Source organism: Propithecus coquereli, unplaced genomic scaffold (assembly GCF_000956105.1).
Source record: "Propithecus coquereli isolate 6110/MARCELLA unplaced genomic scaffold, Pcoq_1.0 Scaffold48, whole genome shotgun sequence".
Classification (NCBI taxonomy): domain Eukaryota; kingdom Metazoa; phylum Chordata; class Mammalia; order Primates; family Indriidae; genus Propithecus; species Propithecus coquereli.
In genome coordinates, this window is record NW_012150618.1 from 7,731,890 (window position 1) to 7,758,501 (window position 26,612).

The 26,612-nt window shown below is 39.1% G+C and overlaps 1 protein-coding gene across 3 annotated transcripts in view; it reads right to left on the reverse strand.

Moving 5' to 3' along the window:
* The window catches only part of AIG1 (androgen-induced 1), a 229,512-nt gene that overhangs the window by 152,681 nt on the left and 50,219 nt on the right, over positions 1-26,612 (reverse strand). For all 3 annotated transcript variants that reach the window (XM_012655566.1, XM_012655565.1, XM_012655567.1), the window contains exon 2: positions 22,408-22,563. In XM_012655566.1, the coding sequence (XP_012511020.1) occupies positions 22,408-22,563 (156 nt within the window). The remainder of the gene's footprint in view (positions 1-22,407; positions 22,564-26,612) is intronic.

The window sequence follows — 26,612 nt, forward strand, 5'->3', positions numbered from 1 at the left end:
TTCCCTCAACCATACCCTCTTCGGAAATGCGCAGTGAGGCATAGGGCCCTCTAAAATGTCACAGTATCCTCTGCCCCAGACTACAACTAATTTCTAGTACTCATTCCTAAGTATGATATGGAATTCCTTTCCTTGGAATTATGCATCTGAGAGCAATGTTATATTTTTTTGCTATACATTCTGCCTAAATTACCTTGAAACCAGAATCTATCTAAAGAGTTTCAAAAGCACATATTGGTGTTATGCCTTTTTTCATAGCTTTCATCTACCTTTTTTTAAATATGTTTATAATGTATCCATATTTATCTACATTTAGGTCCTTAATTATCTCTGTTGACCAAGTAATGCAAAAACAAAAACTCGACTCCTACAAGTGCCCACATGATTTGGCTCCTGCCTTTCTCTCCAACCTCAGTTTGTGCCATGTTCTCTCTTGCTCCCTAAAGTCCAACTGGTAATTTGTCTGTTCCTAAAAATTATTCAGCTCTTTCCTATTTCAGGGCCAGAGGATTTTCTACTCTTTGTGCCAGGGCTGCTCTTCTCCCACTTTCACGTGGCCGGATTCTCTGTTCCTTCAGGTCTAGCTTAAATAGCACCTCTGCATGGAAGCTGCCACTGGACGCACCACTGCTCTGTCAGTGTCTATCACAGACACCGACAGAAAACAGGCTCCTGTTGTTGGTGTAGTTGTTGCTCAGTTGTTCACTGTCTAGCTCCTCTATGAGAACATGAAGTATCAGAGAGCAGGAACTTGTCTGTCTTGTTCCTTGCTGGCTCCCCACTGCCTGCTATATAGCATATATGTGATAAGAATTTGCTGACTAATGAATAAAGTATATTGCTATTCCTTGTAGGGGCCAGACTCCACATCTCCCACAGGAGCGAGTACCTTTTTACTCCTTCAAGTTTCTTCTTATTGACCTAAAATCTCTCCTTCATGTTCTCTGTGTTTCTTGTCCTTCTGTGTATAAGGAACATAACCTGTTCTTTCCAGGCTACTTGCACAGCCAATCCCTTCTCAGATCTTCTACAGGATAGCTCTTCCCTCACCTGTTTAAGCCTTCTATCATCCCATAATAATCCTTCTCCGGACTTCAAGGTCAAGATGGAAAGCTAATTGCTCTCTTTCTTGAAGTTGACTAAAAATAAGGAAAATGAAAAGTGGAAATGAAACTGATGAAAGTAGGAAATACCCATAATCCAAACATCACTCTTTAAATCACCCCAATTATCCTGATTTGATTGCCTGTATCAAAACATCACATGTACCCTATAAATATATACAGCTATTATATACTCATAATAATTAAAAATACTTTTTTTAAAAAAAGGCTGCCAAGTGTTAAGAAAAACAAATGAGGATGGAGAGAGTCTGATGGAGGAAACAAGATCCTGTAGCTCTCTGGTCGAGTGAGCAGAAGAGAGAGCTCTCTACAGGTGGCACACCCTGAGGAACATTAAATGACCCTTGCTGGGAACATGAGGTCTCTATGCAAGGGAGCACTGGGGAAAGGCTCTGATCCCTGTTTGGCTTCAGGTGTCAGAGGTGATGATGCTAAATGTGGAAACAGGCCAGTGTGCCATCTCTGCAAGAGCAGGATATAGGTACATTAAGGTCGAAAGGAAATATCAGTGGTAACAAGCCTGAATATACAGCTCATGCTCACCTGATTAAGACCAAGCTTCATGACACCATCCGAAAGGGTTATGATAAAAATGAGTCAAGGAGAGAGAAATGAATTGAGCCCAGACAGAGGCTATTCTCCAGGGGAGGGTAGTGGTGGAAAATAGACGGAAATTCGAGCTGCCCTAGCTCAGTTCCCTAGCCTGTCTCCAGTTCTAGCCTTTCACAAATAGCTGGCTCAGGAAGAACAAACCAATTCAAGGATGAGTAATCACAAGAAAAGAAATACTATGGGATGTATTCATAGATACCACAAAAAAAAAAAAAAAAGACATAAAGAGGAATATGACCAAAAAGGCAACTGAACAATACAAACCAGAAACATTTTGCCATTATAGGTACAATTTATGACCAAATAATTCTCCATTAAAGAAAGAGGTCAAACAATAAAAACTGAAAGTTAAGAGAAGATGGAGCAAGTGAAGAGGGCAAAGGTGAGTGAAAAGAACTTATGAAATAAATAAAATATAAAAAGTAAAACTGAAAGTCGCATGAGAAGCGGTAAAAGGAAAAACCACCTTTGGTGAAGACAGTCGGGGGTTACCTTTTTGCAGAACTGTGGACTAGATATGCTGTGAAACCTTCCTGCTATGAAACACGGGTGCTAAATTACAACAAATAGACTTTTAAATGTATTGCTGGGCACACAAGAAAGGAAGGGAAGTCACCAGGAGCCAAAAAATCAAAATAAAAAATAAAGAACAGGGATAAAACCAAAACAGCAGCAAACGCAGAAACTGGTACTGCTTGGAGGCAAATGCCAACATAGAATCTGAGCGCGCTGTGGTTGTGGCCACGGACATGGATGGCAAGGCCCTGGGCCCACGCAAGGTGGTGGGGGGCTACTGACCTGGAAGATACTGGACCACACAGGGGCCGCACCCTTAGTGGAAGGGTAGGCGGGAGAAAGTACTCTTTATCAGGTTAAATAAATTGCTCTCTATTCTTAATTGGTAAGGTTTTTTTAAATCAAAAATTTCATTGAATTTTTTTCACATTGAGACAATCATTTTTCCCCTTTTATCTTTGTATTAGTGACAGCGAAGCTGTGGTAATTATGCAAGCTCTGCAAAGTCTGAAAATAAATTGCAAATGTATACCAAATAGCTGTAGTGGCTACTGTAGTACTTCTTCCAGACCCCTCTCTGGGCCTGTGCAACCATCACCTAGAAAAGCCTGCATAGAGTAAGAACTCAAAGAATTTTTGGTGAGTAAATGTGGTTAATCGTTCTAGAGAAACCAAAAGGAAAAGGAAAATTGTCATGTAGGGTGAAAAATAATCAAGCTGGTACCCTGGACCGCACATGCCATAGGAGGCCATAGGATAGCGGCACAGAATGCAGGGCAAGTTGGGAGAATCCATTCATGTCTTTGTTAGTAATAAATGCATTCATGGAATCTCAGGTATCTCAACAAGGATTATTTGACCAGGTATACCTCTCCAAAAAATTCACATCCACACAATAGAGAAGCAGTACTAATCCAGAACACTTGCTGGTCCTAACTAATATCCGGGTCCTGCACATTGGAGCCATATTCCCTTCCTCACTCAAATTTTAGTTACTAGGCTCCTATCATATTCTCACTTCATTTAGGGGATGCGAGCCTTTCCCCAGAATGCCAGCTTGTGTGGGTGGGGCCCTATGAGCAGCTGTCTCTCAGGTTTGTGCAGTCCCCAGAGGTTGTATCCCCTGTCATCCCTATGCCTGTAGGCTGAAACCTCACCGATCATGGCATATTCTCTAGTTCTGTCTCTTCTCCCAGCCTCAGGCATCCCTGTGTGGCCAGTTTCACCACTGACTGAAACATGCGAATGATGGCTATTATGTTTGCTTTTCTTTCCCACCAACAGGATCCAAATTGCCCGGAGCTGGTTTCTAGTGGTGGCAGTCTGCTTTTGGGAAGAGTGATGTCTGAAGGTTTATTACACTGCCTAGGAAGCACTCCTGGTGGTGGTGGGCCCCGTTAGCAAGGTGGTGTGTATTGTGAGAGGGCAGGGGGCAGAAGATGACACCCTGAGGGAGGAAACTGTATATTCCACTTTAGGGTCATCCATCAGCCTATGGAAATAGAGGCAAAGAAATACTAAGGTACCACTGATACGATAAGCATAAATCAGGAGCAGTTGTGATGCAGATGGAAAACTACAAAGATTACAGCCAACTTCAGACATGGAATGAAAAGGGCAACCAGGTACTCCAGAAAGATGCACAATAGTGTAACTAGATTCAATAAACACAATGGAAACAGTTAATTTTCTTTAACTCCACAAAGGTTTAGGTTAACCCAGGCACATCTGGCATAACCATTTCCTGAAAAGGGACTTAAAAGTTTAGATAACTTCTATTACTGAGACACAGATACAACGTAGTTTCAGTAGGAAGCCTGGGTGGACCTAGTCTTGACATCAGCTGCAGTGGAAACGTAATCAAGGACTTATCCTTCTGGTTGTATGGTGGAATAAATACCTTGAATTATGCTCCCAATTTATAGAAAGCCTAATAAAATATTAGGTAGGAAACTACTTACTCATTTCTCATTTATCTTTTCAGTGTTTTTTTTTTTTTTTTTGCAAATGCAAGAAAAAATGCACAAACACACTCTTCTTTTAATATATACAATTTCATACTATATGACCTTGATTTTGATGTTTCATAACACATCTAGGAAACCTAAAGCATCTTTTAAAATAACCCACTATATGACCAAAAGTGGTGAAACCGCACAGGTCAAAAATAAAGTGAGAGTGAGAGTTCTGGGAGGTCAGTAAGCTCTGAGCCCAGCTTTCCTCCAGAGGACATCTGTCAAACCTCAGTGACCCTGGGCTTATCTCTTGATGCTACACAGAATTCAGGAGACAGGAGACAGCGACTGCCTAAGGCTGCAAGTCACATAGGTGGTTTCTACCTGAAGCTAGTACCTATCCCAGAGGGTTCCACCTTCAGTTTAAGGTGAATGAGAATGACTCTCTGCACAGAAGAGGACAGTAGGGAAACATGCCAGCTGTAACCTCAGCTCTTTATTGAGAGGAAAGAGAAAGAAAAAAATTACCCTGAAAATTCATAACCATAAGAGGGCTATAGGGTTTGTAGCCTGACATGTGCTTTCAGGAAGATGCAATGATCTGAAATGTGTGTTCTTTCTAAGTATAAGTGGAGATGTGGAAATTGACCACCATCTAGGCCATAAAGCAAGCCTCAAAGAAGTTTCAAAGTATTGGTATCTTATTGATCATAGTTTCTGTTCAAAATGCAATTAAGTTTGAAGTCAATAAAAATAATAAAAATTCCTATATATTTGGAAATCTGAAAACATGCTTGCTTTCAAACTTACGGGTTGAATATGAAATCACAATAGGCTATAGAAAATATTTACAAATAAATAATGATAAAAATGGCAGGTTCAAGTCTTTTAGGATATAAAGTCCTAACTGAGGAAATTTATAGGCTTCTGTGCTTACACTAGAAAAGGGAAAATTAATGTGAGGTATACATCTTCAGAAGAATAGCCAAACAATTAATGAAATAAAAACAGGCATAGAAGATAAGAGTGACTAAGCCAAAATTTTGGACTTTTAGAGATATAGATAAATTCTGATAAGGTTGATGAAGGAAAAAGAAAATACAAGTAAGCAATATTGAGAAAGAAAAGGGGACATTACTACAGATATTATGAGAATAAAATTATCAAACGAATTTATGAACAAGGTTGTCATTAATTTGAAAATGTGATGAAACATAGTTTTCTATTCAGAAAATACTACTTATTAAAATGGTCTCATGAAGAAATAGAAAAAAACACAGGTAACCTTATAACTGTGAAATCAAATCAGAAGTCAAAAATCCTCCCACAAAGAGTATGCCAAATACAGATGTGGTTTCTATCAAACATTCAAAGAACAGATAATTCCAGTCCTTCACACAACTTTTCAAGAGGATGAAAAGGGAATGGGCCTCAAGGTACTTTGTGAAACTAGTATAACGATGATATAATGACAGAAAAGAAGAGTAATAAGGAAGGGAAATCTCAGGAATACATCATTCATGAACACATGCAAAAATCCTAAGCAAAATCTTAACAAAATCGATCCATCAATGTTTACAAAACATACTATATCCTTATTCTAAAGATGTGAGGTTGGTTTAATATTAGAAAACCATTATGTGACTCACCACATCAACAGAATAAAGGAGAAAAAATTATATGATCACCTCCACAGGTTCAGAAAAAAATCCGATAAAATCTGACAATCATTCATAACATTTCTTAGCAAATACAGAATAAAAGTCCCCCACTAGGAGATATGGCTTCCCCAGAATCTTAGATTCTCATGGGCTGAGGTGCCCAACATACCTTGGTATGCTTGAATTTCATTGCAGCACACTGTTAGGAAGCTTTGCCCTGGGGAATCTCTTACACATGTGGAGTAGTACTCATGTACAAGAATGTTCAGAGCAATGTTGCCCATTACAGACAAAAAATTGTAAAAAAGCCCAATAGCTATCAATAGTAGCATAGATAAAAAAATTTCCCTGGTGAAAATGTTAAAAACAGGTAAGATCTTTTGAGAAATCATAAGGTTTTTTTTGGTGGGGGGTCTTCTGTGCAAATTTGGACCCTCAAGTTTTGTAAGTCCATTATTGACTTTCACTAGAAAATAAAATATATATCCACTACTTCCAAAATTTCCAGGTGAAACTAAATTGTAGGTGAGGTAGTTGTAATAGATAATAGAGTAGACCCATTCCTAATTTATGTTGTAAACTCTATCTGGCAGTTTACTAGTTTTCACCTGAAGTCTTTTACCAATATTTGAGTCTTTCCCCTACCTCCAACATACTACTGCCTTTGTGAACCATAAGAATTCCCTCTTGAACTCCAGATGGCATGAGCATACCTTTGGATTTCAAGAACTAGTATCTTTTGACCTTTTGAATAAGTATTTGCAATAGATCAATATCACACCTCGCCACTAAATGCTGTTATCTAACACAATACTCTCTGTGATGTGAGATCTTTTTTTTTTTTTTTTTAGGACGAATGGGCATAAATTGACATTCTTTGACTGCCTAGCATGTGCCAGATACTAATTAGATACTCTGTGTTTCATTATTCCTCAAAATAACCCAACTGAGTCAGGTTTTATTAAGACCACTCTTCACATTAGAAAACCAAGGTTTTGAGAGCTTCTGAAATTTGCATTAGGAAGTTCTGGATCCAGAATTAGAACCTAGGTCTGTCTGTTTTCCAAGTTCATGCTTTTTTGACTACATCTGGTTGCCTTATGCCTCAATAGATGAGATCTTCCCATAAGGTGGTCATTTTAGCATTCTGATAACTAACCCTCCCTTTATGGATTCAAATTTAGATCTCTTTTAAATCGAATTCCACTCCAAAATAAATAAAGCAAGTCTTCTTTCACTCTCTGTCAAGCGTCAGTGAATAAAATAATTAAACAGATATCCATAAACTTCACACTAGACTATTTTTAATATGTTAGAGAACCACTGTCAATCAATTAGCATTGGTATAGGTTGCTTTTTCAAAAAACTATTTGTACCTTTTGTCCATCATAAAATCACTGAATAATCAAACTATTGCTGTCTCTGTGTGTGTATTTGTTAATAAAAGGGGACTATAGTCTAGTTATTAGATAAAATTACATTAACATGAATATCCAAAGGGTAGTTATAAGTACATATGAGAGACATCTCGCTAACCACAACTCATTTACCTGAGAATAAAATTAAGAAAAATCTAATTCAATCTAATCTAATGAAAGTTAATAAATTAGATCATTTTTTTGTAGAAGCATCCTATGTCAGAAGACTATGTGTCACTGAGTGTCTACATTCAGTGTCTTGGGTGTAATGGTAGAGTGACAGAATACTATTGTAACAGTGGAAGGTAAAGCCTGCTCGAACGAAATGCAGCCTGTTGAAGAACGAGATGCTAACTGAAGAAAAGTGATCATACTAGTGAGTAGCCTTATGGGTACCGAAGAGCAATAATGCATCTCCAGCTTTGTATACAGGAGAGGGTCCCCTAGGTACCCAAGTAAGCATTCTGGGTTACCTAGCAAGTCAATCCCTATAGTGCAAAAGCATGCATCAGATAACAGTAATTTGACGACTTGCCACTAAAATAATCCAGTTGCCACTCCTTGCCTTGATTTCAAGTTCATCCAGAAATCTTCTACCTCCCTTTGGCTTCTTCAAAGTTATTTTACTTGTAGGGAGAGCTTGGGCAGTCTGACATTTTTTTAGTCTGCCTGACAATTTTTTCTCATCATAAACTTCTTATCTTTTGGACTTAAACTTTAGTCTATCATTTAGTCGGAATGGAATTCATTTACTGAGAGAAGGATTATCTCAAAATAGACTAACAAAATTGAGTCTATGGGTTTTGGTCCTGGGCTACAAGGACATCTGAGTACTATCCCAGCACACTGGGACACCTACAAATGGCTACCCCCCTGCTCTTGAATTGCTGTGGGGCCGGGAGAGGAGGAAGGATAAGGTTTTCTGTGTTTTGTTTGCTTTAGATTATATGCATAAATAAACTGGGAAAATACGTAGTAAATTATATACATAGTTTGCAACGGGAAAAACTTTTAGAGAGGTTGGTGTATTTGTTTCTTGGTATCATTCCAACAACATATCAATGTTCCTTCTTTTTTCCTCTATGAACAAACTTCCATTTACATTTAGACCATGAACATCTCTGTATGGGAGCACATTTGCGAACACAATTATGATTGACTTCTCAAACGTGACTAGTTGTACGAGGGCTTTTCTAACACTTTTCTGTGGGGTTTTCTTATTATAAAAGCAATAAATGCTCATTGTGGAAATTTGTGTGGACTTTTGTTTCTGCCTTTTACATTTTTCTATGATGATCTCTGCTGTCCGAATAAAGTGGAAGGAGTTAGCAAGCAAATGGTCGTCTTTGGAACCAAAATGGCTCAAAGATGCATGTATGCTGCCCAGACATCAGTAATCTATCTCCAGGACGGCACTTCAGGATTTTTTTCCTTGGCATTTGGTCCACCTGAATTCGTTGTCATCTGCTGAGGCCCCCTCTAGCATTGCTGACTATTAATGGGGTTTTTTTTGTAGTGCAAGAACACTTCTCATCAATTAAGAGACAGGAGGTCATACTAAACTAATTACTTTGAGGATCAGCGGCTCAGGAGGATGCCAAGATTGAGGAGAAACATCTGTTTTGATGCTGATCTATGAAAAGAACCAAGGGATCCAAAGAAAATCCACTTCCAATGGGTGATTTTTTTTCTCCTTAGAGCTTTTCTTTCTTTCTCCTCCCTTACTACCCTTTTTGCTTGACACTCTTCAAGCACCAATGTCATTTATCAAACATTACTGACCAGGTCCAATCTGGCAGGCATTTTCTCCAGATAGGGCAGAGACAGAGTGAGAACTGGCTGCTACAGCCAGCAGCATGCCCACCTCAAGGGGCCGAAGTCTTTTTCCCAGCGTCACAATCTGTAGGGATGAATGACTTCCTGCTGCCTAATGCCTCTTGATTATTAGGTAAGATCCCTGCCTAGAGTCAGTGAAATCATATGATAGTGGTTAACACAGTGTTTAACGTAGTGACTGGTGCTGAACACTCAATATATGTTAACTGAATTTGTCAGAAGGTCTATCAAAAACTTCTGCCCGTTTTCCTGTCTTCCTGTCGTTTTCAAGATAAAAAGCACATGGAATTTCCTCCATTTTTCTTACATCATAATGTAGAAGGCACTTACCCAAACAGGCAAGATTAATCACAGGAGGCCTTCACTGAACAAGACGGAGGCCCAGGATGCTAGTGTATTTTACCTGAGTAACTGATTTGACTTATACCACCTCAAATCCTGTCAAAAATAAGTGAAGGTATCAATTATAAATTTAAAAAGAAAAGCAGATTTGACTGAAAACTTGCTCTTGATAAAACAGTGCAAAATGGCTTTTGGGAATTCATAGTAAAATAGTTCACTGAGTAGTCATAGTTTGTCAGAATACTGTTGCTCATGTAGAATGCATTGGATCATTTCTTGCCAAAAATATTCTTTTGCAATTATGTAGCTATAAACTATGCCTTCTTGGAAGCCCAGATATGCTTTACAGATGATATTGGATGCATTTAGCAACCACTTTTTAAAATGTAGCTAATTCTACTGATAAAAGCTTATTTTCACATATTAAAAACAAGCACATTGGGAAAACACGTGGTAGCTTAAATATATATGCAATTACTAAAATGAAAAGACAAAGCAGGAAAGATTTTCTTTTCTTGTCAGAACTTGTACTTTGCAAACTGGCCTATAAAACCATATAAAACCATTGCCTCTATAGTGTGAATCATACATCAAAGGGAAGCAACAAAAATCACAAATGAACAAAAGTCTGTGTTAAACCACCTCAAGGAAAAAGAAAAAGCAGTTATTTTTTATCCAGATTCTGCACAATTCCCTCTCTTATTCTGATACATTCTCCAATATTAGAAATTTTGGTTGGCTCAGACTTGATGTACATAGCTGAAATGTCCATCAGGTGAATGATGGCCAAGGTAGGTCAGTTTGTCGAAAAGTTTTGAGTACAGTCATGCATCACTTAACGACAGGGATATGTTCTGAGAAACATGTCATTAGGAGATTTTGTCATGTGAGCATCATAAGAGTGTACTTACACAAACCTAGACCATATAGCCTACTGCATATCTAGGCTATAGGGTATGGCCTGTTGCTCCTAGGTGACGCGCCTGTACAGCATGTTACTATACTGAAAATTGCAGGCAACTGTAACACAAAGGTAAGTATTTGTGCAGCTAAACATATCTAAACACAGAAAAGGTACAGCAAAAATATAGTATTATAATTTTATGGGACACTGCTGTATATATGGCCTATTGTTGACCAAAAAGTCATTATATGGTACATGACTGTAATTGCTAAGAGCAAGTATTCGTTAGTTGGAGTATTTGGTTGATTTACTAGCCCCATTTACTAGCTGCATGACCTCAGGAAGGTGAGCTGTAAAATTGTAAAACAGAAGCATCTTCTGTGAAGTGAGAATGATGGAAATTCCTACCCGAAGGGGCCTTGAGGATTAAATAAATTATTCAAGTAAAGCCCTTAACACAGTGTCTGGCCCATGGCAAGCACATAATAAAAGTTAGCTCTTGGATAGGCACAGTGGCTCATGCCTATAATCCCAGCACTTTGGAAGGCTGAGGTGGGAGGATCACTTGAGACCAAGAGTTTGGGACTAGCTTGGGCAACACAGCAAGACCCCATCTCTAAAAAAAGATTTAAAAATCAGCCGGGTGTAGGGGTACTCGCCTGTAGTCCCAGCTACTCGGGAGCCTGAGGCAGGAGGATCGCTTTAGCCCAGGAGTTTGAGGTTGCAGTGAGCTATGATGAGGCCACTGCACTCTAGCCCAGGCAACAGAGTGAGACCCTGTCTCAAGAAAAAAAAATGCCCTTATTATTAGATTTTTCAGGCTCTTTGGTTGTTTGTGGGTTTTCCACCACAGGAGGGGAGATAGTGAGAAGTCTCAGTATGTGTAGGTGGAACTGCTCACTTACAGGCTAGAAACCAAAACCAGAGGCAATAGCAGAGGCCTTAGGGTATGTGGTGTCTTCTTTACAACTCTGAGCTAATTGGGGGCAGGGGGAGTGCAGATAGCATTTCTGAATATTCTCCTGAAAATGTAAAATGTTACTATATTAGGGAAGTCTGTGGCCATTTTCCTTTGTTGACTCAGTGCTGTATTTTCTGTTGTAACATCACCCCCACCCCCACCCCGACCCCGGGCACACTTTCATTATCTTGCATGCTTACAGTGCCATTTGGAAGGAAAGGGGGCTCCTCGCAGCAGGAAATAAGGATGCTAAGTATGCCACTGAAATAATGGCCCCGATACAGGCCATGGCTGAGCCCAAGGAGATGACCATCATGCACTGTCCTGGTCACCAAAAGGGGAGACATTTATGTTGCAAAAAGAAATCAGGCCACTGGCAGAGCTACTAAGGAGGCTGCTAAAGGTGATCTGTTCCTTGGGGCCTTGATACCCCAGCTAGATTTAGATATATAAACCCCCTTTAAAACTAAAGACTGGAGCTTTAACATTTGGGATGACACTGCTAAGTGGAGATAGAATTCTCATGGATTCATTCTTCTACCCAAAGCCTTGGTTCGGCCTCTAATGAGGCATCTACATGAATGCACACACTATGAGTGTGATGCCTTAATGGATTTGGTGGGACCTCATTTAAGAGGACCCCATTTGACAAATAACTGAGAGTTACCCTTTATGTACTCAAAACAATCCAAAGACAGAAAAGCTACCTGCTGCACAAGGAACCCAACATGTGGGGACCTATCCTTTCAATGATTGGCAAATTGATTTCATTTGAATACTTGCTTATATTAGTAGATACCTTTTCAGGCTGGGTAGAGGATTATCCTACCAGAATGAGAGACCATCTGAAGTTACCATAATCCTTCTAAAGGAACTCATTCCAAGGCATGGGCCCCCTTTTTCCAAACAGAGTGATAATGGACCCTCCTTTATGTTGGAGGTAACTCAGCAAGTAAGCAAAGCTCTATATCTTGAAGGGAAATTGCAGGCATCCTAGAGACCTGAATCTATGGGAAAAAATGCAGAAAATGAATCATACTTTAAAGAAAACTATAGCAAAATTGATGCAGGAAACTCATCTAAAGTGGAATAGGGTCTTGTTTTTGCTTGCACTCCTCCAGATAAGGGTAGCTCCTAGAAGCAGGCTTAAGTTAAGCCCCTTTGAAATAGTTTATGAGAGACCCTTCCTAGCACCCCAAGGTAAGTATGATAATATAACCATAGGCAAAGAGAACAGAGTAAAGCAATATATCAAATACTAACCACTGTACAGAGTTTGTCTCTTTCAGGTCCCAGCCCCAGCTAAAAGCAGAGAAGTGGAAGAGACCCAATGAAGTGCCTCTATCAACTCACACCTTGTCGAAATTGTCAGAGTAAAACCTTGAGTCCATCATACCAGAGCACCCAAGCCCCCAGAGGATGAGCCAGCTTTCGGCGATCTAAAGTATCTGTTTAAGAAGAAGGAAAAATGAAAATGCTGATATTCTTGCTAACCTTTCTTTGATTATTTGTTCTGTTTATAGGATGGAGAGACAACTCCTTAGCAAGGATTTCCCAAACTATCGCCTCTTCTGCTGATCTGTCTGGATTCTGGATTTGCCATCCTGAACTCGTTTGGTACAAGTATCCCTGTATATAATTTAATTTGCAGCAGCCAGTCTCTCGGATCACCTACAGGGCGTGACTAATAGCTCCGTACTCGGAGGTCCCATGTTTCTTTCTTGCCCAGCCCTGTATCAGACATTCTGCAAGGTGACAGTGAGGACCCACAGCCCTACTGGTGTCTTAGACACCAAGCAGGGTAAAATCGTTCTTATCAGGTATCCTCCATTTCACCTTGTCAGTCCTTGCAGTGGTAGTTGTTGCTTATGCTCTTTCTCACCTGGTAATCTGTTGTATTTTTGTACAAACCGGAAACAGAAATGGCATAAGTACAAACCTTCCATCTAAAACATCACCCCAATTCAGCAGGAAGTAGCTCAATGACTATTCGTCCCTCCTCCCATAGATACAGAATAGAAAAATTGACAGTGGGGAATATGTAACAGAAGTAAAGGCCTGAAAAAGGGCAAAACGTTTTACGAGTTGTCTCTTTAAAACCCTTACCCTTTTTGAGGAATTAAAAACTGCATTCTTGCCCGAGGCCTGTAATTGGATGGGCAGAGGAGTGTTCTTTGTTCTTTGTTCTAAACCACAGGAGATGGCTCAACGGAATTGTCTATTCCAGGCAAGCATCATGGGATCATCTTCACTGGCGGTAAGGTTGACCAGGACCACCAACCACAGTTAAACAGCCACAGCCTGAAGCTGAAAACCCCCTTTAAAAGCCCTATATTTCTGCTTACAGGGAGGACTATGGTTAAGACTATGGCTTTTCCTCAAACTGCCTGTGCTTGTTCTTTGTTCAGCTGCGGGGACAAGAACCGAACTTTTGGTAACACTATGTGTAAATCAGGTACTGACTGAGCCCACGTAAGTACAGACCTAACCTAAATGACACTCTCTAGAGGGAAACTTCCAGAAGATGTGCTCTTCAGAGGAGCTTAGGAGCCAGTGAGCTGGGTTGGCAGAGTTACTTATGAACTGGGACCAATCTCTCCCTCCCCTCACCATCTTCCATCTCACATCTCCCCACCTTCCCACCTGAGCTTCTGAGTCACCTTCCCTACAGTCAGAATCATGCCTCAAGCTTTGTTCCCAAAGAGGGTTAGAAAAAGGCCTGGTGAATGAAAGTCCTATCCAGGACTGACTATTTGTGGTAAAATAAGCAAATCATTACCATGGTAATCACATGGGAACAATGAAAAGTTAATAAATTTTGTGTAGGTGGAAAGTCCACTAGCTCCTTCCTTGGGGGGAAATGACTTTTTATATCAGTTGATGTAACGCAGCACACTTTGATCCAGATAAAGCAGGTAAGAGTTACCTCAAACCACCCACGGAGACCGTAGTAATTTCGGGAACACCCACACAGCAAATCATTGTTTCTTTTTCTACATAGAAAGCGATGGTTGGGGTGGAGGGACGTGGTGAAAGGAAAGAGAGAGAGGGAAAGGGAGGGAGAAGGGGGCAGAAAGAGAAAGACAGAGACTTGGGGGGGAGAGACAGAGAGAATGAGAGTGAGCAGGAGGAGAGAAGTGGGGAGGGAGAGAGAGACAGAGAGAGATGGAGGTGGATGGGGGCAGGAGGAGGGAGGGAGAGATACAGAGAAAGAAGAAGAAAAATGAATAGTATTTCATTTTTCTTTTTTTTTCTTTCTTTTTTTTTAATCAACAATATTGCATCTTGTCCCTGGTCCCCAAACCAAGCACATACATAAGATCCTGTTCTGGGGGTCATATTGTTGAGGACAAGGATCATATGCCTATTCTATAACATGTACACATTATTAATGTTACTGAAGATCAAATCTACTTTTTCTTGATCTCAAATTTCAAATATATATTTTACTTCTGAATATAAATATGGGAAGAAGATATGTTCATTTTCTGAGATATTTTGGTGATCTTTTTGTCAGAGAGAGTAGAAACTCTGAAATGATATGCAGGGCACGATAATTGTCTATAATCTGGGGGTGGGTGTTGAAAGAAGTTTTTACTTGTTGAACTCGGTTGTCTGCATTTCTGATTTGGTGATCTAAAGCAAGGGCCACCTCTGAAAAATTTTGTACAGATTTCAAAAGCTAAACATAAACCATGTAGTCAATTGTGTAAAAACTCTAAAAAATCTGACTTTCTTTGAAAAGGACTTCTTCAAACAACAGATTTAGATAGTTTAGTTGTTTACAATACTGGTGAACATGAACTAAAATGGTATTGGTAGAGAATGAATGAAAAATACACATTTCTTGGCTACAAAAGAAAACATCCATGATTAGTTTCATCAGCTTTACCGTATGTATTTTTCACACTGACATAAACAAAAAATAAATTACCTAAAATGCTATTAGTTTTTACTTACTTTACATTTTATTATTATTATTGAAATGTGTTACTTAAAGCATTTCTTGAAACTCCTGATTTTTGTTTGGGTAGCAATGTGCCCAGCCTCTAAGGATAAATCAGCCTCAGTCTAAGCCCTCATGGTAACCTCACTTCCTTCTGCTTCTACTTGCTTTCCCAGTCTCCCATCAGCTGGTTCTAGCCATGTGATGGTTCTAACTAATGAGAACTAAAAGAAAATCTGCAGGTGGAGCTTCTAGGAATGATGTGTCTGCATGATGAAGAGACAGACACTTGGGGAGGGCTCCCTAAAGAGCGTCTTTCTCTTCTTGCCTTGAACACAGTCACAAGGGATGCAATGCTTGGCGCTTCATCGACCCTTTTAAGAGCTTAGGTGGCAAGTTCAAGGGCAAAAAGGTGATACTCTGAGGACTGAAGAGTAGAAAATATAATAGGAAATGCCCAAGTCTCAAAACCACTCTGAAACTACCTCTCTACAAGCTTCTTGTTTTGTGAGATGTTAAATATCTTTATTGCTTAAGCCACGGTTGGAGGGATTACATTAACTAATACTGAATTATTTACACGTTGCTCCTGATGCCTGGGATACAGCAGTAAATGGAACACACAACCTCCTTGGCCTCACAGAGTATGAACCAAGTCAGAGAAGACAGACACTACACAAATAAAAGAATCAATATATCACATGTCAGGTAGTGCTAATCACATGGAGAAAATAAAACAAGGTAAGAGAACAGAGAATGATGGGAGGCTAATTTACATGGACTAGTCGTAGCAGCTCTGCTGGGATCATCTGAACAGATGCTCAAATGAAAAGAAAGTGTGAGCCAGGTGGGTATCTGGGGATATTCTGCTACTTGCAGCTGAAAGCATCATTAACCTATATATCCAATAAGTTCTTAGTCATTCTTTAAAACAGAGCTCAGATATCATCATTTCTGAGAAGACTTCCAGGACCTCCCACCCCCTAAAATTAATCCTCTTTGGGGTTACTTCTCTGGACTTTAGACACAAGCATTTTTACACTCCTCATGCCCTATTTTAATTTACTTGTTGATATGGCTTACAAAGTCACCCTTCCTAAACTGTGAAACTTTGATGGACAAGGTCAGTTCTTAGCCAACATTATCCTCGCTCCTAGCCCTCAGAACTTGTGACACAGTAGGCTCGCAGAACTCACAAATAATTATTGACTTGGCTAGACATCTATCCTTTGAATAGTCTGGATATAAATGTGTGATTTTCCCTGTAATGTATTTTAAAGTGGGCACCTACAGTAAAATTTAGTTAAAGTGTGATTATTTGTTATGTTTAAAATACCTGTTTTGCAAGCATCAAGATTGAGTTGGCACAAACTCATTCTTTGACTACTTTGAGTTAGCATGAACGTGTACAAATTAAGTAGGTCAGGTAGGCAGAACATCTTTGGTTCTCATTTAGGAGAGAAAATATATGAGATGGCTGAGATGCAACCTGGTTCCCTATCAGGTATAGCCATCTAGTCATATTATGTCCTTAGTCTTTTGATATGGCCATTAAAAAATTGTTAGACCACTCATGTAGGTTAGGGAATTATAGTTCTCTGAGCCTTTCTCCTGGGAAAGAGAAAATAGGGCTCTTTTTGCTTACTGATCTTGAATGAATCCTCATCTGTGAACCTTCCCTCTTGGGCAACCCAACTCATTTCAGCGTTGCCCTGTTAGGCAGCGTTTCTCATTTCAGTGCGGAGGGCAACCATTCGATTGACTCCGCCAGAAGGGAACTGGGTTTTACCATAAAATATAACCCAGCTGACATTGTATTTTTAACTTCACAGGAGAGAAGAAAGGAAAAGCGCATTTAAAGAAACTTAAAACATGAGTTAAGGCTTAAAGAAAATAGAAGAGAGTTTGACTTCAGGTACCTGTAAAAATTTAATAAAGAGAGGATCAACGGATATTAAGTGTATTTTTATGTTAAAGCCAGTGTTTTTGGAATAAAGTGAACAATGGACTTCAGAAAAAATTCCCCTTAATATCAAAAGAGAAGGAAAGACATTTGCTTTTATTAACAATCTCAAATAGAATCAAATTCCTTTCTTTTATGTGTTACATTAATAGAAATTAATATCGGTCATTAATATTAATTAATATGCTTGTTTTCCATTTAAGCCGATCTCTTTCATTTAAAAATTAGTAATGAAAATAATGTTTTTTAAATTGTAGGGGTATGACAATCTAAATTTATTTGCATCTCAAAATTTTCCCTAAAGATAACTTAGAATTAGCTAGTACGTCAATAAATGGAGACTTTTGGGAATCACTTTTTGAAAACAATTATAATTGTTTTCAAAACTTTTTCTTTGAGTTTGCATTTGAGATTTTAAATTCCATTTGCCATACCTTTCCTAAGAAAGCAGGTATTAATACCATATAGTTCCCATTACAAGTAAACACAAGTTTTAAAGGATTCTAGAATAGGTTGGTACATATAAAATCTTCTCCAAGTCTTTGTAAGACATAATTATAACACCAGAAATGATTACTTAACAAATAGTTTTGAGACTAAAATCAGATAAGAAGGCCAAATTTCAGAAAAGTTTATACGGGCATGTACTAGTTTGATCCTGACACTCTGGACACTCACCCTGGATGAAAACAGACCCAAACCTCGAGGGCCTCCTCAGGCCACTCAGAAAGGGACATCTTCATCTTCACACTGGGATGCACCAGGGCAGCAGCTGGGCTAGAGCAACCAAAGCAATACCAGGACAAAAGTGTACTGGGGAGGTGATGAGGTTTGATTACGTCCATTATTCAAGCTGAGCAGTGGTAAATGAATAGGATATATAGACCTGAATTAATAAAAAAAAAAAATAACTGTTCTTTTTTATTAAAGGGCTACTGTGGATAGCAGTTGGAAATACAGGGTTTCTGAGAGGGACACTTTCATACTCATCAGATTCTTTTTTTTTTTTTTTTTTTTTTTTTTGGTTAAAAGCCTAAGCCTAGTGTCTTAACTATAATGGTATCTGCCAGCACAAAAGTCAACAAACTCACAGGAGACAAAAGACATTCTTGGTTTGATTGCTCCTAATAAACTTCAGTGCTTCCAGACCACATAATGTCATAGAATTATTTGTAATGCTTCTTTAAAAGGGTGACAGGGTTCAGAAATAAACTACGCATAGTAAGAAGAGCCTCCCATGGGTTATCCCTGCAAAATGAGTTGCAAGGCTTTGGGAGTGGTGGTGGTTTCCGGCCATTAGCGTTACTAATCAAGGCCAGCTTTGCATTTATGGGAATCTACGCGAATCAGGATGATACATGCCATGCTCACTCCAGCAACCCTGCCTGATTTCTTCAAGGTTACGCTGAAACAAAACTTTACTCCAATTATCTTTGATTGGAATGTTTCATTATTTTTATATATCCTTGAGAAAAAGAGAGACCATGAAGTAGATGCATTAGGTCCATGGGTCGGTCACAAAATCATATTTAGTGCTTCATGCTCACATAAAGCAATTACTGTCAACTCTCAATTAACCTCGTTACTGGAGGAAGCATTAGTGTAGAAAATGCAAATCCTAGATAACCCACCCATGTCTCTTTGCTGCCACAGTTGCAGTTGGAGAGAGAGAGAGAGAGAGGGCAAGCTAATGGGAGCACTAGGAGAAGCTCAGGGGCCAAGAGGTCTCTTCAGGAAAATTTGAGCAGAGGTGATGAATTCAGCTGCTGCTCTTGGCTCCCTTTTCATGCCCAACCATTGCCAGTTTGCCTGCACCATGAAGCAAAAAGTAACATTGCTTTGCCAGTAAACTTCCGACCGACAAACAAAAGTGTGAGGCACAAGAAGCCAGTAGATAGCAGCAAGGGACACACTCTGCGAGGCTGGCAGTCCCCAGCAGTCAGGGTGGCAGAGCCCGGCTGGCCTCAGGGGAACACAGGGGCTTCAGAGCCCAGCTCTGCACTTTCCACCTGAGGATGCTCAAGCCACGCCCAGTGCTCTCCTGGAACAGGAGAGTGCTTGGGTGTTTTGCCATTTAGGATTTTGACTGCATCAGGCAAAATGGCAAAGGGTAACATTTACTTATAAATGTTATCATTAATCATTTGCACACATGACAAGCATTTCTATGCTTCAGATTCCTACAGGTGTAATAATAAAACTGTTGTATTAATGCTATTCCATCCTTCTGCTGTAATTAGCCCTCCAGCCTGGGCATCTCCCTTCCAGGCCAGGAGCCACAAGAAGAGTAAAAACGAGGCTTCTTCAAGTGATTCCTCCTGGCATTGCTCCAGGGAGGGTTCATGTTTTATTAAGGAAGAAAGTCTAAAGTTATAAAAAATAAACTACAGTGGGATTCTAGACCCTTCTGAGCAGCTGGGGAAAATGGAGAAAGGTACAGAAGGGACAGGGGGAGGTCTCTGAAGTCACAGCAAAGACATAGGCACATTGGAAAGGAAAGTTGGGAAATAACCTTAAAGAAAGAAAGGTGACACATCACAAAATGTTTTGATGAAGAAAAAACTGGGGGTTAAAATGCTTATACAGAGGCATGTTTGTATCCTCCGTAAATACGACTTTGCAATAATATTAATGGGGTCTGGTGAGAAGCCATTAACCAGGGTTTTTTTGTTTTTTTTTTTTTTTGCCTCATAATGAATTTCTGTGTATTAGAATGAGAAACGTGGCGGGAAATTGGGTAAATATAATAGATACAAAAAGTCAAATAACAGAATAAGATAGAAACAGGAGAAACAGTGGAAAACGTAAAGTGAGTTCTAGAGAATACTGACCAAGATTCTTCTTAATATATGGGGGGGGGGGGATGTAACTTTCTTTGAAAGTAACTTCAAAATGTTCACAAAAAATAATAGGCTAGTGACTATAAAGGGGAAAGTGACTCACAATAACTGGTAAGATTATGAAAATGGAAATAGTTGACTACAAAATATTAGTGAGCAAGAAAAAATGAGTTAAAGAAATCAGCAGGATGCACAACTCTGATTCCTCGTTTATTCTTTTGTTTCTTCCATGAATTTAAAGAGCACTGATCACCTCTTGTGCCGGGTGACTGGGGGGCCTCAGGTGCAGGGCCGAGGGCCAGTCCCGCTGTCAGAACTTAGCAACCAGGGCAGGGGCACACACAGGCCATGAAAGTATGAGGCTGTGACTTCAGGTTAAAAAGGGGGTGGCTGGGGATGAAAGGTAATTTTATTCTTCTCCCTTCTTCCAAAACATAGGTGAAACATCAAAAATAGTGAAATATGGAGGAAAATATCAGATGTGATAAAACAAATAAGCAAGCAAAAAGGCCACCACTCGTTTTACTAGCCATGAAGCATACATGGGCTAAATTCAGGAAGTACACTGAAAGTTGACAAATGCCTCAAGTCTCAAGCAAGTGCAAAACAGTTCCCTCAAAGGATGTCAAAAATACCTAAAAGGCATATGCAATGAGTCTTTAAGGAGGGTGGCAAGATTTACAACATAATTGGAATTTCCATGTAGGGAAACAATTTGACACCACATAACACGAAAGGAAGAGCTAAGAAAAAACATGCTAATCTTGTATTCCTATTTGCTTTTTTTTGTTTTCTTTTTTACTGCATTACTATTGTATTCTTTCTAGTTAATGAGTACTTCCGGAGGCAAGGACCCTTATGGGGTAAAAAAAGATTATACACACATATAGACTTAGCTTTTCTAGATAATTCTTTTATGCAGAAAGTATATCTTTATAATTTATGCAATGGGAATTTTTTTCTTAGATGACTATTCTGATAGAAAGTATTTGAATTGTATAAGGCAAATCCAAAGAAGGAAATATTAAATGATATGTAAAGCATTTAACTCTGTTATGTTAATCAACAGAATTTGAGAGATTTGCTAGATGGCTTCAATCTGAGCACCCATTTACTTAGGTTTTCAGAAGACAAGGATGAAGGAATGAGAAGAGAAGTGTGGCCAGGTTATAATGCTCCCCTGGCCCTGTTTTGCTCTCAAGAGCTAAGGGCTATTTCGCCCAAGAAAACACAACTCAGTGCGTAGAAAAAGCAATTCAGTGACAATCTGGGTCTTAGAGCAGCATGTAGGGGCCTCTGCCACCTACAGACGTGGCAAAGAGCCACTGGAGGGATTTATGAACAACTTTCTGACTTTCTGACCCTTCCTACAATGGACCTTGGACTTAGTTTATGTGTTAGCCCACATCAGTGGGGCTTCTGTTTTTCCCAGAAATCAGCTGGCAAATGAAAGTATAAATTTGAATTAAGTAACACACTCTTACTTATCCTCACAATTTGAGATAGACAAGAGTTCTCTCATCCTTCTTCTGGCTATACACAGCTTAAAATCTATAGAGTCTCAGAGGACCTTTAAAGGAACATGGTTTATATGAAGACGATGGAAAATTAACAGACTTGTGAAGGAAGCTGAGCTATGGAGGGAATGTAACTGAAAACAACGAAAATCAATGAAGCCAGAACAGACCTAAACATTAAGCGGCATTTACTTAAGTGATATTAGCTAATGGCACAGTTGGGTAAGTGAAGAAGCATGAGGTAATACTGATTTCCTCTCTCAAGTTCAACACTACTAGAATGGTCGATTTAAGGACCAAACATTTCAAGTTCGGGCTGCTTAAGAAACTGTTATGGACTGAACTGTGTCCCCCACAAAGTTCATATGCAGAAGTCCTAACCCCCAGAACCTCAGAATGTGACTGTACTTGAAGACAGGGTTTTTAAAGAGGTAATTAAGGTTAAATGAGGTCATAAGTGTGGGGCTCTAACCCCACAGGATTGTTAACCTTGTCAGAAGCGGAAGTGATACCAGAGGCAGCTGGCACAGAGAAAAGGCCGTGTGAGGACGTAAGGAGAGGCACCCATCTGCAAGCCAAGGGGAGGGGACTCAGAAGAAAACAACTCTGCTGACACCTTGATCTTGGACTTCCAGCTTCCAGAACTGTGAGAAAATACATTTCTGCTGTTTAAGCCACCCAGTCTGTGGTACTGGCAGTGCTAGCAAACTAATCCAGAAACCTCCTATAATAAGGCCTTATTTTTTCTCTTAGAAGTCTGAAATAAAACTCAGGTTTCTTTTGTGGCTAAATATATTCTATACCATACTCACAATCCCCACAGGAAAGGCCAACACAGCTAACATCCAGTCGCGGAGAGAGATGAGCTTCTTGAGTTGCCTCTCCTGCTCTTGGTTCCCACTTCCTCTGGTCAGAAGACTGGAAAGATCCGTCAGCACGCAGATGCCAAAAAAGACAGCCTGGATAACCTGTGGGGAGACAACAGCCGGCATCAGTCAGTAAGATCTGAAGAGACCCAAGCTGTGGAACAGCAAAAGCACTGCACGTTTGCAGCACAGCACATGGCAAGAAAGGACCAGAAGCACATTTAAAGAGCTGGTCCCACAAATAAAAAAGAGTAAGACATTTGAAACTTGCTATTATAGGTGAGAAAAATCCATCTTGAAAACACTACTTCCAGTTTCACTCACCTCAGGACAAGTGCAAAACATGCATGCACACACGTGTCTAAATAGGCGCAACAGAAAGCAATATCACTTATCAAACTAGCATATCCATTATTTTAAAGCATCATGTCTGTGGTCTGGTTATATTCACGAGTGAGGTTTGCTAAACATCTAAGAAGTAGAAACAAAAGGGCGAGGGTGGTCTGAATAACAAACAAGACAATGCAGTCCAAATGTGAAGAAACCTTTCCTAGGCTTTAATCTCTTTAAGACTTAGACATTTTTCCACCAAAGGAAATGGTAGAAAGCTGAGCCTCAAGCCATAAAGAAATCAACTGAACAAAATAGTCAAGACTCTGATACAGAGCAATTTTCTGTTGAAGCAAATGACCTCCTCCTTGGTTTTCAATATTTATGGAATAAAACCTTTCCAAAGTAATATGAACATAGATACCCACACCATTTTGCCCAAAAAGGCTATTGGTTGTATCTTCCCAAATCTATTACAAATTCAATCACTGACATCAGCTATGTTTTCCTTGGACTATCACAGGGGGAAAACAGTGCAGGCAGAACATTGCAATACAGCTCAGCAAATGGTAACTCAAATTATGGAACGGGAAGAAAATGTATTCCTGGGCTCAAAGTCATACCCACTTAGCACCAAAGACAGATTCAGGGGGGAATTTATGGCTTCTTCTTCTGGAAATAATTAACCGATGATACATTTGTAAAGGATACAATTTTACTCATTACCTCTTTAGAAAACATAGCAAGTATTTTGGGGGAAGTTTCCTCATTGGCAGTGGAAAGAGTCTGAGAGCTCTGTGGAGAGATTCCTCACAAGGGAAGAAAGATGGTAAAAAGTACATGGTTCCATCCCTTAGCATGGCACTGGAACACTTGAATTGTTAACTTAGACTTTTTTGGAGTTCCTCAAATCTTGCTATTATTAGTCAGTCTTAGTTAGCATAATGTTCTATTGTTTCCTCCTAACTTAGCCTGTCTTTAGCATCAATGACTTAAGGTTTATTGTCATTCTTTCTACAGCCAGAAATACCAGAGTGGGAGAAGCTGAGAGACTGCCACGACTGAGAATGACACAATAAAAGTGTTGGCAAGAATCATATTTTGATAACCAGAAATAACTTAAATGACTCAGGGAATAATTTCGTACTTTGGAAAATTTTCTATATCGTATCTTAGAATTTCAGATGCTTGGATCTCTATGTCAGCTGTAATAGAGTTTGAGAAATTGGAGTGATCATACTGAGGAATAATAATCTCCATGCCAATCTGGCCAGTGAACGTATTAAAAGGTGTCCTACGTGACCAATAACCAGAGAAATGCAAATTGAGACCACAGTGAAATAGCATTTCTCACCAGTATAATTATTTACAATTTAATTCTGACAATATTAAGTGTTATAAAGATGTAGAACAACCTAAAAGCTTATGGTGGGAATGCAAATCTGGACAACCGCTTTGAAGAACAATTGATGGTATCTACACATGTTCCTCAACTTACAATGGGGTTATGTCCAAATAAACCCATTGCAAATTGAAAATATCACAAGTCAAGAATGCATTTAATACACTGAACATACCAAACTTGATAGCTTAGCCCAGGCTACCTAAAATATACTCAGAACACTTATGTTAGCCTACAGTTGGGCAAAACCAACTAACACAAAGCCTATTTTATAATAAAGTGTTTATATCATGTAAATATTGAATATTGTACTGAAAGCAAAAAAACAGAATGATTGTATGGGTACCTGAAGGTACGGTTTCTACTGAACGCATATTGCTTTCACACCATCATAGTTGAAAAATCGTAAGTCAAACCATTGCAAGTTGTCAGTGGTCTGTAGTAATTTAAAAATGTATATACTCTATTTACTTAGTGACTTAACTATAAAGGGTATTCCCTACAGAAATTCATATATGTATTGTGGGGGCGAGGTCTAGAAGAGAGGATGGATGGATGGAAAGAATGTGAGCAGAGTGAATGAAGGGACAGGCAATAATGCCTACCCGAAGCTGCTTGTCTGCTGTGTGCAAAGGTCAGCTGAAAACAGCTGACGTGTATGGATGTCGTTAAAGAAGTTAGCAAATGGCCCAGACCTTTGTCCTCCAGCTAAGTTCTTTGTTCTGAGAATTATTAGTTGATATCTATATATCTTGTTCCTTACCGGCAAAGAGCTATGCTTGCTTAAGTTTCCGCATCCTTGTTTACTCCCTGACTTCTTAAACGTATCCTTGGTAGTAAACACAAGAAAGGCCTTAGCTGAGGAGGCCATTTTCACCTTTAGACTTTTGTCTCTCCCCTTCTTTCTAAACACTATGTGTTTCGAGTAATTATTCCTTCACCACTGAACCTCGGAGCGAAAAGCTGCCACTACACGTGTATACTAGTCACATCTACTGAAAATTCGTTTCAGCATCCATGGCTTCAAAAAAGTTGAAACAGTCTATATGTTTCTTAATAGTTGGCTGTATAAATAATTGTGCTATATTCATACAATGGAATTCTAAGCACATATACAATTTTAACTTTCACAACAAAACATTAAACCAAAAAAAGGAAACCAGAAAAGAATGGTATTTTTGACATCATTAAAATAAATTTCAAAAAATGCAAAGATAAATTTAAGAATGCAGGTATATAAAGTAAAATATGAAGAAATGCATGGGAATTAATAATACTGCTTTCAGGTACCTCTGGAGAGAGACTGGGGGAAGGACACAAGGGCTTCAATTGTAGTGATACTATTTTAGTTCTTAAGTTGGTTATGGGCATATTAAAGTTTATTGTATTATGCTCTCTGTACTTCATTAATATGAAATATTTCTAAATAACTTAATAAAAGTTAAAAAAGAGTAGTTTTTATACTTTGGGGATATATAATAGTTAGATAGTCTCTTTCAAATCCTTTCCTTCCAAATCAGTATCCCCTAGTTTTAAAGATTGGCTAATCAATGCAGTATTTGGTAAGCTCAAGAAGCCTAGACATTTCATTATACGTAAAAATTCTGCAGGATTTTTATTTACAGGCAAAGGAAATAGAATATTGGTAATGATGAAGCATAAATATCTGGATACCATTGATTTGTTTATTCAGCCTGGGAAACAAGTAAACTTGATGGTGGATATGCCCAAGAAAGAAGGTGCCAGTTAAAGCTATTGTAATACCTTCCAAAGCAAGTGAATTCACTACCACTGTTCACTTAAAAACTCCATGGGATAGTAACTGGTACCACACTTGCCTTCCCACTATAAACAACTAGATATTTGGACTAAATATATGAGTCAACTTTTTCAGATATTAGACTTTTTATTCTGTAACCAGCCAGAGAAATCTCTTTCTTTAAAGGGCTAACCAGATGAAGTCAGGCCCACCTTGGATAACCTTCCTTTTGCCATATAAAGTAATGTAATCACAGGAATGATCATATTCAGAGGTTCCTCCCAAACTTAATGGGAAGCAACTATACAAAGGTGAGTGTCTTTGAGGTCATGATAAAATTCTACCTACCACAAGATGTAGGCTAAACAATTCTCAGAGCTCACTCAGGGTAGGGAGGTATTCAAGTTCTGACCAATGAAATAGGAGAGACCTTGTTAACTACAATAGGCTTTCAACAGAGACCCAGGAAGTTTTATGACTAAATAGTGGCACTAAAATAGCTCCGTAATAAAAGGTAATATAGATCCACCCCAACAATACTTAAAAGCAAGACTAAAAAAAATCAAGCTGATCTACAAGTAATTTAAATGCTTACAAAATAAAAATTCTACATTCTTTAAAGGAAAACAACAAAATCCAGACATTCAGAAACAATGTCCA